General features: G+C 42.0%; 1 protein-coding gene and 1 pseudogene across 1 annotated transcript; both read left to right on the top strand.

The window, feature by feature from the left end:
• Positions 1 to 275: 275 nt before the first annotated feature.
• On the top strand, positions 276 to 9,822 carry LOC146622214 (uncharacterized). The gene is made up of 6 exons (XM_085366784.1): positions 276 to 289; positions 2,596 to 3,345; positions 5,329 to 5,399; positions 8,484 to 8,585; positions 8,628 to 8,702; positions 9,758 to 9,822. The coding sequence occupies exons 1-6, from the start codon at positions 276 to 278 to the stop codon at positions 9,820 to 9,822; spliced, it is 1,077 nt and encodes a 358-aa protein (XP_085222910.1).
• Positions 9,823 to 11,351: 1,529 nt separating this feature from the next.
• LOC146622213 (uncharacterized) lies at positions 11,352 to 12,521 on the top strand (annotated as a pseudogene).
• The last annotated feature ends 572 nt before the right edge of the window (positions 12,522 to 13,093 follow it).

Below are 13,093 nucleotides of genomic sequence, written 5' to 3'. Positions count from 1 at the left end.
CTCAATCTTTGGACATTGTATGGGCTCAAATTGTGGTCATAAATATTTTGTACTTGTAAATCAGGATTTGTATGTGTAAAAAGATTTCTGTGTGGACTTAGCCAAAAAATACGTGTGAAACTCTGCACCAGTGTTGCCAACTCCTCAGTAAGGAAAATCGCTATTGGCTGTCCTAAAAGTCGCTAGAAGTCGCTAAATGACGTCATCGCCTAATTTGCATAATTGGTCCAGCTAATATAATTGTAACCTATGTTGTTGGAGAGAGAAATAACATCATGAAAGAGACAAAGTGAGTAAAGAACGTCCTAAATGCAGTTAGAATTTATTTAGAACTACAAATTAAATTTATTTTAGCAATTATTGATTTTTTAATGTCACAATTCCAACCCTGCTCCTTTATCCGGGCTTGGACCGGCAAAAGTGACCCGAAATGGGCACTCTGGTGGAGTTACTTTGTGTGTGTGTTTATAAGTAGTTTTAAACCTTGTGATCCACAAAACAGCACAACAGTAAAAGAAGAACTGACTGCGTTATAGTCAGTGCGGGAGCAGCGGCTTCGCTCATGCGCGATTCATTTGCAGTTCGGACGCACAGGTGTGAACATCTTCTGCCCTGATAGCAGCGGGGGGAGGACTATCCTCCGCCCGTGAGCGCTTTGGAAGGGGCGAGGTACCCACGGCAGCACCCGCTGCTTGTTGAGAGTAAAAGCGATACTCGCTTTCACGTCAAAAAGTCGTCATAAATAAGTCTCCAATAACACCAGAAAAAGTCGCCAGATTTGTCGCTAGTCGCTTTTTAGAAAAAAAGTCGCTAAATATAGCGACAAAGTCGCTAAGTTGGCAACACTGCTCTGCACTCAAGTTTCAAGGTACAGCTATGAAATTTGACCCTATTTTTCTTCTTTCATCTGATTGGCCAATGTCATGTCAATCACAAATTTAACTATCCAATCAGAGAACAGATGGGTTTGGCTATTGGAGGACAGGAGATGGATCACTAGTGATGTGCGATACCACTGATTTCCTTTCCGATCCGATACCAAGTAAAATTCAGGGTGGTATCGGCGATACTGATCCGATACCGATACTCTGTACAAAAACTTAATGTTTCATTGCATTTCATAATACAACATATAATTGTATTATGTTATTGTAATAATAACATAACCATATTGCTTCATAATGATTAGAGGACATCAGACAACTTGTTTTTGTTGTTTAATAATTCAGAATAATCATATAGAAATAAAAACGGACGTTGTGCTATTTGAGCACGTTGCCTGCCTGCAGCACTAAAGCACTCTGTGAGAGACGTCTGTCTCGCCCTAGCAGCACCTGTCCCTGTCCTCCTCTTCAGTTCGCCTCAACATAAGCTCGTCATATTCTGTGATGTGATTTACTCCGAGGTGTTTGACGAGGTCAGTGCTGTTGCCACAACACCCCACTGTGTTGCCACATATATCACAAACCGCGTCTTGGCTGTTTGTGGAGGTAAAACGCGTCCACACATGACTCTGTTTGCGCTCAGCCATTGTTGTGAGTGTGCACGCCAGGGGCTGCGACACGTTTATACAGCCGTATATCGCACATGACTATGAAAGGCGTAAGAGGAAGTAGTTCCTTCCAAATTACACGATCCGAATGATATAGTTTCTTTCCACTGCGTTCATTTTAATGGAAAAACTACAAATTTACCCCAGAGTACTAAAATATCGATATTATAATATGAGAATCGATTCTAGAACATAAATTGCTGGTATCGGAAGAATCGATATTTCAGTATCGATCCGCACACCACTATGGATCACAAAATAACCGTAATGGTATAAGCACATGTACTCAGTCCTGGAATTGATGAAAAACGGATTTTCAGCAGATATTTATGAATGCTCATTAAAAGATTAAATGATCTTACAGGCCGACAGGTTAACCCAGAAATGTTTCCAAGTGGAGATCAGGAACCAGCTTATGAACCTATTGGTGGTGTCATGATCCTGAGTCCGTGACTCAGTGATTTTGTGTTTGGTGTATTTATTGTTATTATTTTCATTATTCTGTGTGGGCTGTTTTGGGATGGTTTGTGTTTTGGGATTTTAGATACTGGGTTTCTGGGTTTGTGCTCCCTCTGTTGGTCCCTGGTGTTAGTGTTCCCCTGTCTCGTCAGGTTAATCAGGTCCAGCTGTGTCTCCCACCTGTGTGTGATTTCCCAGTGTCCCTCTGTGTATTTATAGTGTGTGTTTGCCTCTGTTCCTTGTCGCGTCGTCTGTGTTCATCCTCTGTGTCACCCTGCGTACTCTGCATTTCTCCGTGAATCCCCTGCGTGTCCTCCCTGCGTGTCCTCCCTGCGTGTCCAGTTTGCTACTCTTTGGTTTAGTTTCTCCCAGTTTAGTTTATCCTTAGTCCTGTTTTGCCATCCCCACTTTATGTTCAGTATTCTTAATAAATCACCCTCACATCTGAATAAGTGCTGCATTTGAGTCCTCCTTTCTACACTTCACACGGCTGCGGCACCAGTCGTGACAGGTGGACTCTTTGGCTTCCTGAACAATCTTTATTTTGCTCTCTATAATTTTTTGGAGGCTGAATGAGCTATTAGATTATTAGAGGAACGATATGATGATTACACTGACACTGACTTTGACAATGACAATGTCAACATTCAAAATATTAATGTGAGAGACAATAATGCCAATGTTGACAACAATGAACTGCATGATGATCACAATGCTGTTGTTGTTGTTGTTGGTGTTGAAAATGAGGATTCTGATGAGGCATTTGAAGACTGTGTGGATGTTCACCAGTACATCCCAGAAGAGGATCCTCAGCCGGGTGTATCCAGGAGGAGGTCTAGAGAGCTGTATGAAGAAGATGTGGAACCAAACAAAAGAATCAGATGGAGCGAGGAGTTTTCTGATGATGACTCTGACTTCTTTTCTGCTTGTGACACTGATGGCGAGGGCTGTTTTGGTAATATTGCTGATGAGGACATCAATCAGCAGGTAACAGAAGAAGGGCCGCTGGCTGGTGGATCCACGAAAAGGTCCAGAGAGGAAGATGTAGATGAAGAAGAGCGTGATAGCAAAAATTCCAGGCTTGCAAACTCTGATTCAGGGACCAGCTCAACTGTGTACGATCACTCTGAGAGCAGTAGTGATGAACGTTTTGAAGATGCGCAGGAAGAGCTTGACAACCATGAAACTGGAGGCTCGAGGAAGCGTTCCCAAGAGGATTTTGAGGAAGAAGAGGAATACTTGCATGTTTGCAAATTTCGGAGGTGTTCAAATGAGTCCACCAGCACCTGTGATGACGACTCACTATTTCGATGGGTTTTTTCTCTGTCCTTTTAGTAGGCTGATGGCCTACTCAGGTGACCCTGATTCCTCCCTCAGTTATGCTGCAATAAGCTGGGTATACACTGTGCAATTTGTACAGTCGCGTTATTCAGCTCCTGCTCAGACTGTACGATTGACTCAGAGGTGAGTAGTAGGTCACAATGCTGGGTCTCACACTATACGGCCCGCTGCTCTGTGCGACCTGAGTGCTCACACTGTGCGTCCATAGCATGAAGGTTATGACACAAAATTTTACACTATTTTCACGGTTGTTGCGGTCGTGATAATTGGGGTGGCTGTAGCTCAGGAGGTAGAGCAGGTCACCTACTGATCAGAAGGTTGGTGGTTCGATCCCTGGCTCCTCCAGTCAGCACGTCAAGTATCCTTGAGCAAGATACTAACCCCAAGTTGCTTTCTGATACATCCATTGGAGTGTGAATGTAGTTAGAAAGCACTAAGTATAGAGACAGTGTTTGTGAGAATGGGTGTGATTGGGTGAATGAGGCGTGTTGTATAGAGTGCTTTGAGTACTCCGGGAGAGTAGAAAAGCGCTGTATAAGAATCAGTCCATAATTTTGTGAGGCCACATCGAAAAGGTTCGGACGAGCTTGCCAAAGTTCTACAAACCTCCATCGCTTGTGTCCAGATCACATCCGTGTAGCTCCATCCTTTCACTTTCATTTCTGTGTTTGTGCGTGCTGCGGTGACACCCTCACAACGGCCGACAGGATTTCAAACAGGTTTGATTTTCTTACGACCAAACGATTGTTGATTGGGAGGTGTTAATCGCTTCTCGTTACCCCATGTATACGACGCACAACACATGATTAACTCGGGCCGATCCCCAAAACAGTCACATGACTGAAAAATCGTCTCAAAATGGGCCAAAAATTGCACAGTGTATGCCCAGCATTAGGCTGCTGGGGGATTCCCATGATGCACTGGGTGTTTCTTCTTCACCCACTATGTGTAAACAGACCTCTGCTGAATCTTACTTGTTATTAACCTCTGTCTCTCTTCCACAGCATGTCTTTATCCTGTCTTCCTTCTCTCACCCCAACCAATCACAGCAGATGGCCCCGCCCCTCCCTGAGCCTGGTTCTGCCGGAGGTTTCTTCCTGTTAAAAGGGAGTTTTTCCTTCCCACTGTCGCCAAAGTGCTGCTCATAGGGGGTCATGTGATTGTTGGGTTTTTCTTTGTAAGTATACCTTACAATATAAAGCGTCTTGAGGTGATTGTTGCCGTGATTTGGCGCTGTATAAATAAAATTGAATTGAATTGAAAATGGAATAGATGTCACTGTGATGATTTCTTCCCTCCATAGAAGGCTTAGACCCAAATGCAGATTCAATGCACATGGTTAAACTATTTATGAGACTTTGTTTAAAGAGAGGGAATGGAGAACGTGGCTCGAGCTAGGAGTGTCAGCAGAGAGCAGGAACCAGAGGAAAAGCTATCGAGAGACTGATCATCTGGCTCCTGATGGAACAATCCAACGGGAATTCTGCAACAGAGGGAGAAGTTGTTGCTGGACGAGTAAGGGAGTTTGAGGGTAGGATGAGTATGCTTGCAGAAGAGATCTAAACACAGGGGAAACAAGGTTAAACACAGGGAAGGAGCAAGTGAGAACTGGAGCAGAGGTGAAGCTTAGTTACCACTGGAGATGGCAGAACAAACTGGCGAGGAGTAGCAGGCAGCGCCGGTTTAAGAAGCCCTCCTGCTGATTGTTTGCAGATGAGGCCCAGGTGAGAGGCTGGAAACTCCACCTGTGAAGTGTGGACACAGAATCCAAGTGGAAAAGCTCCTCAGACACTTCCACGGTGCATGACAAGAAGGATGAGGAAGCATTCATTGTCCATCCATCAGTCAGCGTAATGCCCAAAAGTTTATTCAGATGTAAAAATATTACATTTTTAAATAAATATCATTGAAGAATATGAAAAAAAATCTGTGTTTTTATTGACACTGCATTTCATTCATGTGTCTCTATTGGACAGTGTTGTTGTCACAGTTTGCCAGGGAAAACCTGGCAGGGCAAACCGTGGGGGTGTGAGGGAGGAGCACCCAGGTGCGGAGCTCTGTGAATAAGCAGTGCGTTTGTTTACAGTGATAAGGAAAATAACAATAAATCCTCTGTGCACTCCCGACTCCCGTGACGTGTCCTTTTCCCAGTGCTAGTGTTCCTGTCTCCGCTTCTCCGTGATGAGCACCCCGTGCTCGCTGTCCTCTCGTCTCCCCACTACTCCTGGGAACATAAAAGAGAGGCAGCCGTCAGACACACCATAATGCAACAGACTTAAACTAGGCAACTGGTCAAGAGACTAACGTGAAGCCACGCAATGATCCCGCGTCGGAGAGAGCTCCACCACATCCTCAAGTAGCTCCTCCGATCAGGCTGATCAGCTGCAGGTGTGTCGTGGTCTTCAGGTGTGGCCAATCACCAATGGTGGAAAGTAACGAATTACATTTACTTGCGTTACTGTAATTGAGTAGTTTTTTTTGTGTATTTGTACTTTTTAAAGTCATTTTTCAAGTCGGTAATTTTACTTTTACTTAAGTATATTTTTTTAAAAAGTATTGTACTTCACTACATTTTCAATCACACCAGTTACTGAGTAAATTAAAAGAACAAACAAAAAAAACCAACATTGCGCTTCGGAAATACTGCAGGGAATGATGGGTAGTAGAACAAATTGGCGTTGGGTCACAATAAAGATGAGTCTGACATCGGTGGTACGGATCCAGCGAAAAAAGAAACCCCGTCGAATTCTGCTGACCCTGAACTCGAGGAAACCGATGTGAACCCCTGGCCGTGTTTAAGGGACCATTTCGGCTTCAAGTGCAAGAAAGGCAACAGCTTTATTATGCAGTGCAAGCTGTGTTTGCCAGAGAGACCGAGTTAGCAGCTTTTAGAAATTCCACATCAAACCTGCGCAACCATGTAGAGGTAAGTTAGATGAAACCTGTACATTTATTTTAGCAAAAAGGCTGTGCTCAAGTTAATCACATTAAGACATAAGCTGTTATTGGGCACGTTGTTGTCCACGCAACTTAATTTTCTTTTACTGGATCGGTGAATTGCCAAAAGAAAATGTATTTACTTACATTTTTCCTGTTTGTTAATAATAATAATTTATTTAAAAAAAAATAGTTAAATTAGACAGAAGACAGAAGCGGCTACTTTCTTACTTAAGCCACATATGTTCACACATGTGCAGAGGTGTTTTTTTTCTGTTCTCAAACTGATCTCCCTGTTGGAGCTCAGTCTGGGGGGAGTTATTTTTTCTCCTCGTCTCTCCTCATGTTGTGCATTTTCCATTGTTATACCTCTCTGACCTGTCTTCCCCATGTGATGTTTGTGTAATGTATGTATGGTTGGAGGGCAAGTCGGCGCTGGCAAAGGTCGGCAGCCTTAACCCAATTTCCTTCGGGGTCAACCTAATGAAGTCATAATAACCTGATATTTAGAATCCCCATTTCCTTTATGCTTATATGTTGTCAAACAATGGCAGTAAAAACATAGTGTTACATTAGCTCTATATAGCATTATTTCTTTAACCATAAGATTAATCTTGAGAAGAGGTCAAAGGTCAGTTATTGTTATGGGGTCTTGCTATATGTTATGACACAAACATAGCAAAGTTGTAAGTATCATAGTTTCTAGGTTCTAAGGCTTTTTGTCAGTTTAATAGTGAGCTTTACAAGATTGATTTTCGTGCCAAAGGCTGGCTCGCTTATGACCGCTAGACCTGGAAACAAGACCTCAAGCAATTACTAAGGCTAATTAGCATGGCTAGCATTTTAAAAACATTTGTTAAATGTTGTCATTGCTAACATATAACTGTTTAAAAGCATGGTGAGTAGCGAGAACGCTAAGTTATTGTTAGCTTTGAAAAGAAAAATGTGAAGATGTAATATTAGCATGAGCTATATGCTAATGTTAGTCACCAGATGTTTGCTTGAGTGATTTGCTGCTTTCTAATATCTGTGTTTATTTCCTGGTATACCTATACCTACGTGGTTAGTATACATGCTGCATAAAGGCTGACAAAGGCAGTAAGTGTAAATGATCATGAATTAACTGTAAATTACACTGCGGTGAGCTCCATTTATATAGTTGTGTCACGTGAATGGTTAAAAATAGCTTAATGGACAAAAATTTGTAAAATGCTCCAAAATCAGTCTCTGTGGTAACAGCATCTTCAGGATGTCATGACGTCAGAACACACAGGTGTAAACACACCAGATCCCGGTCTTCTCCTAACATCCTGTTCTTCTCCGGATCAAAGGCTTTATTGAAATAAACTATAACTTTTTCCCTGCTACAAAACGTGATGATAAAAAATAATAAAAATAAAAGAATATAAAAAAGAATATGAAAACAGTAATCATAGTATAGTAGTAATAATGGTATTAAGACCTTATGTTATGGTATTACTTTATAATATATCTTATTATATAGCAGACAGATATATTGTATTACACAGGGATAGCATGTGGTAAAAAGATTCAATGTATCTGTCCTTATGGCAGATACAGTCCTTGTGCACATTCCTAATAATGCAGATTTTGTGTTAAGAGTTTTTAGTTGTTTGTTTTTTTGCTTGACCATGGTTTTGAGACATACCTGCACAGCTTTGTGTGTTTGCAATTTTTACTTCTGCCAAGGAGGTTATGTTTTTAGTAACTTTTGCTTGCCTGTTATTTTTTTTGTAAACATCATAGCTGAAAAAAATTGAATTAACCCTGATCAAACTTTGTAGGGGTGTAGAGTGGGGTTATGTAAATTTAGCTTACATCTTCTTCAAGGTTAACTTTATTATTGGTCAAAAATGAACAAAAACCTTTATAATTTAGAAGCTATGATTCTTAAAAGTGTGGAGTCTGTGGTCAATATATAAAGGTACTGTGTAAAGATTTAAAATATCCCATTACATCTGACCTCTGACCTCTCCTTCAAGGTCAAATGAAGTCAAACTTGTGTCATTCAGTCTGACATAAATGTAGCCTAAAATGCTTTTCTCTCATCATCTGCTGAAACTAACAGATGTAGCTCTGTTCCTTTAGCACTTGGTGTTTATCACATTCCTAATGTTATTTTAAACTTGTTTCCTCACATGTCGTCTTGACTACGTGGTTGAACGTCCTGCAGAAGAAGGCCTTCCTGAAGTCATCAGGATCCTGGATGACAGTCTCCCGAGAACCATCTCTTCTGATGAAGAACAGGACACTGATACCCAGAGTGTCAGTTATGGTGAGTATATCCTTCTCTCATCCTCCCCCTCTTCTCACGAAGCTTCTCCTTCAACCTCAGTTCTCACCTCCTCAGCAAAGAGAAGCAGAGAAGACATCTGCACTGAAGAGGTGCAAGGTAAGTGATGACACGTTCTGTGGCCCTTCAACATCATCAGGTTCTTTTGGTGTCAGACGCTTCTGGGAAAGGCCTTTTAACCTTTCACTTGATGACAGTGACTGAATAGGTAATGTTAGAACTTGTTTTTAAACTTTAAACGTTTAAGTTGGTCTTTGCGTCTTGCAGTGTTTGTAAGACACTTTCTTGCTTTGAGGACAGCTTCTTGTAAATATGCTTTACTTTTTAATTAACTTTGTAATGTTTAAGTTAAGCCTTTGTGTCTAGTGATGTTTGTAACACAGCTAACTAAGAATATCTGACTTTTAAAGAATATTAACTAACACATGTGAAATGTATTGTTTTTTTCTTAATATGTGACATTGCCTGTGTGACTGTAAGGTAGTGTTTTAGGTGTTGTTACTTCTATTTTTGTTAATATCACAGGTAACTGTTGAAATGACTTGCATATTTTTTCTCAAGCTCTAGCTCACCATGCAGGACAAAGGTAAGTCCGTACTTAATGTCAACACAAATAAGTAGAAAAGGTTTAAAAATGATGTCGTGAACTGACTGTAGTCTCTTGTTTATACATAAGGTATAGCCTGTGGCTCAGGGATCAGAGGTAAGGTAAAAACACATAACAGAAGAAAAGTAAATTGAACAACTCTGTGATCTGTGAATTCATCCTTTTGTCTTTGTCTTTTTGTCTTCAGGTGCTTTACACTTGTCCTCCCAGCATTCTAGACGGCGCTAACACAGAGAGATGCTCCACCCAGAAGACAGCCTTACCCCAACCCGATGAGAAGGATGGATGAGCAAATGACAAACGGGAGAGTGGTGCTGTGTTCCAGCCATGTAAGTTATCACCTCACATTGGCTACAAACTGTCTTGAAGACTAAATCCTTCCAAAAGCTGGTGTAAATCATCGTCCTACAGGACTGTAGGTCTAAGTTTATTTATTGTGTGTATATGTTGAGTTTAAAATAGCTTTTTAACAACATGCTGCAGCTGCCTACTATGGAAATGCTGTTTTGTGTTAAAATTACGTCTTTCTTGTGTTATTGCTTTGCAGGGAAGCTGAGAGTGGACAGAGCTGCACAGAGGACCAAAGATCCACTCTCAGCACTTCATGCCTGACTGGCCACAGCACCACCTGACACCGCCTGCACAGAGGGAGTTGTGAACATGCACTTCTGTGTCGGTGGGTTTAGGATCCTCCTCACACACACACGGATGAAGACTGTCACTGGAAGATGTCTCCATTGGATCAGCAGGACATAAGCATTTGTAAAATATTACAGTTTGTGATGTTTTATACATGTTTTTATTGCTTCACTTCAAACTAGGAGATATAAAATAAACCAGTTTTCATAATAGTTTCTGTCTCTTTAGTTGTTTTCTTAATAAGTTATTTGGAACATCATTGCAACCCGTCAGCTTTTTATTGAGGATTTAGAAAGTTGCTGGTGGCCCGAGTGTGTACAGCGGGGCGTTGTTTTTGTCACATGGTGAAAGTGACCTCAGGGGGAGCAAATAGAACAACTGCACAATTTGGGGATTCACAGACTTTGGTAATCGTTAAAAAATGAAGAAAAATTGTTCTGTGTGAACAAGAAGCTCAAATATAAACCTTACTGACACAAATGATCTGCTATCTGTAAGCAGGAAAATGTTTTCATGAGCCTGGGTGAAGCTAATTTGTATGAGTTTAACCTCCTGGTCAGAAACTTTTAGAAGATTAATACGTGCACCCGCTGATTCTTACTTGGCCTGAATGTTTGAATGTTTGCAGTTTCAGGTCCTACTGATCAGTTTTAAGTACTGTAGAAAGTGAGCAGCAATTTAATCGAGTTCTGGGATGAAATGGGACAAAAGGGTAATGTGACAGCCACATTAGTTCCCTTCCCTCGTTTAACAACGTGTAAGCAAACTGCTTTAACCTGCAATTTACTGCATGTTGTTAGGCTGCATGGTTCAACCACAGTCTGCTAACCACATGTGGTGAGCAAAGGTTTTGAGGTCTTGCTTGAGCTACTGATGAAGTTTTATTAATGCTTGTTACGTTTCCCAACCACATTTCATCTCGATGGTCCAAGGCTTACATCTTTAAGCTCACAAATATACTTCTGTAATTAATCAGTAACCAATTTATTACTTTAAGTTACAGTGTGAGGGGCATTGATGAACATAAATCAGATTTAACTGGATTATGTGTTTAGGTCAAGAGACACAGACCTTCATCTTCAAGAGGCTCTTCTTAAAAGTCTGATCACGATGTTTGTGTTTGTCTGCAGCATCACTGCAGCAGAGAGGGTATAACACAAGGCCACAGTCATGTGGTATTCTGTCCTGCTATTAAGTGAATAAAATACTGAAAAAACATCTAGACACTAAATACAGTCACTGGCCACTTCATTAGTTGCCAGTACTGTTTTGGACCTTCTTTCACCTTCAGAACTGCCTTAATTCTTTGTGGCACAGATTCAACAAAGACCTGGAAACATTCCTCACAGATTCAGTTTCATATTGACATGATAGCATCACACAGTTGCTTCAGATTTGTCGGCTGTGCATCCATGTTGCAAATCTCCTGGTCCACCACATGTCAAAGATAATCTGCTGGATTCACATCTGTTATAAAATGAGTATACTGTGGTCATAAAACGATGGGCATGGTCAGCAGCACAGCTCAGGGAGGTTGTACCTCTGGAGAGGCCCCTGAAGTTTTTACCAGTGAAAAGAACGGAGGTTTCCTCACAGTGTTTCCTAGTGTTTCATCAACAAAGGAGAATTTATTCCTCAGACTGTGCAAAATTTCTTTCATGGTTATCCTGCTGCAAGGGTGAGCTCTGAGATGGGCCCAAGCCATGCTTGCTCCTCAGCAGTCTTTATTTAACCTGATATGTCAAACCCAATTATTGTGGAAGACTGCTCCGACTCTGGAGAAGAGTTATGCTTTCTGTTTTTTTAAATGAGCAGTAATGATACTTGTAATAAATGTAGCCTTTATGCAGCTCTGGAGGCCTGGATCGCTGAATTGGACACTCGAAATCCCACCCTTGAAAACCCTGTAGCTGGTCAGGCCCCTGTAGCAGGAGCAGTGGAAGGTGGCGTAGGCCCTGCTAACTGTCCCCCAGCAGGTTATCCTGAGCAGACGGGAAAACATGATGGCTGGGTGACGGTGAGGAGGGAGCATAGTCTTAAACAGAAGTCCTGGAACACCACCAACGTGTTCATGTGTCTAACTGTTTCCTCCACTCGGCGACACACCCGCCAGGGATCAAACTCTGGTAATTGCTGATTCCGTTCTGAGACACGTGAAGACAGCAGCAACCATAGTCAATTGTCTTCCAGGGGCCAGAGCAGGCGACACTGAGGGTAAACCTGAATTCAGTAAAAGTATAATTCACATCAGCAATAATGACACCCGGTTACATCAATCAGATGTCACTAAAATCAATATTGAATCAGTGTGTAACTTTGCCAAAACAATGTCAGACTCTGTAGTTTTCTCTGGTCCCCTCCCCAATCAGTTGCAGTCTCACACACCTCTGCAGCTTCTCTCCTCCTGTTATCCCCATAACACCCCATCTCCACTGAGACTGTGTCAGCTCCCAAACACAAAAAAACAAACTAAAAACCAGCAAAAACATGACTTAACCCTTGTGCTCCCCTTCGGGGCAGCTCCGGACCCCGGAGGTCCCAGAGTACCCCTGGGTCGCATTTCACAGGCCCCGTACACCCACGTTTCCCTCCCTGAATGCCGCTCCCGTTTCAATTTTTCTCCTAGTTTCAGGCAGGCTCTATCACGTTCGTCCATGGGAGGCCACTGTTAAATGCAGTGTTGGGACTAACGCGTTATTAAGTAACGTGTTACAGTAACTACGTTATTATTGTGGTAACGAGCACGGTAACTAGTTATTATGCCAAAACCAGGAACGCGTTAGTCGTTACTGGGATTTAGATAGGGTCGTTACTCGTTACTTCGTGTGGTGGCTATCGCGGAGCTCCCACAGATTCAGTAACATTAGCAAGTGGTCGAGGCCAGCAGGTGGATGAGGGAGGAGAGACCCGAAGCGGCCGCCGGTCCAAGTGTGAACTGAACTTCAGGTAAGAAGTTATGACCTGCAGTCTCTCTGGGTCAGATATAAACCAAGTTTAGGTGGAGTTTATTTTCGTTGTGCTGACTTTTTCGTACTGCGTACTAGCTAGCATGACGGAGTTTCTATACAGCTGGGTGGTGCTATGTTACTGATGTGGAACTTTATTTTGTTCATACGGTTAATTATTAGAGTTGCCAACCGTCCCGTAAAAAACGGAATCGTCTCGTATTCAGAGAAATTATTACGCGTTTCTTATTGAGGTGAAAAGGAACAGTTTGTCCCGGACTTCAGCTACAATGAAAAAG

Source organism: Diplotaxodon limnothrissa, linkage group LG11, assembly GCF_057381915.1.
Source record: "Diplotaxodon limnothrissa isolate DT_005_m linkage group LG11, D_limnothrissa_male_GT1.1, whole genome shotgun sequence".
In the NCBI taxonomy this organism is placed as follows: Eukaryota; Metazoa; Chordata; class Actinopteri; order Cichliformes; family Cichlidae; genus Diplotaxodon; species Diplotaxodon limnothrissa.
Note: the sequence above shows the minus strand (reverse complement) of the source record. Positions and strands in the feature narration are given on the sequence as shown.

Coding starts and splice junctions, on each gene's coding strand:
- LOC146622214 (XM_085366784.1), top strand. Junction 3,346..5,328: donor GTTTTTTCTCTGTCCTTTTA/GTAGGCTGATGG, acceptor TCTATTGGACAG/TGTTGTTGTCACAGTTTGCC. Junction 8,703..9,757: donor CTGCACTGAAGAGGTGCAAG/GTAAGTGATGAC, acceptor ATTGCTTTGCAG/GGAAGCTGAGAGTGGACAGA.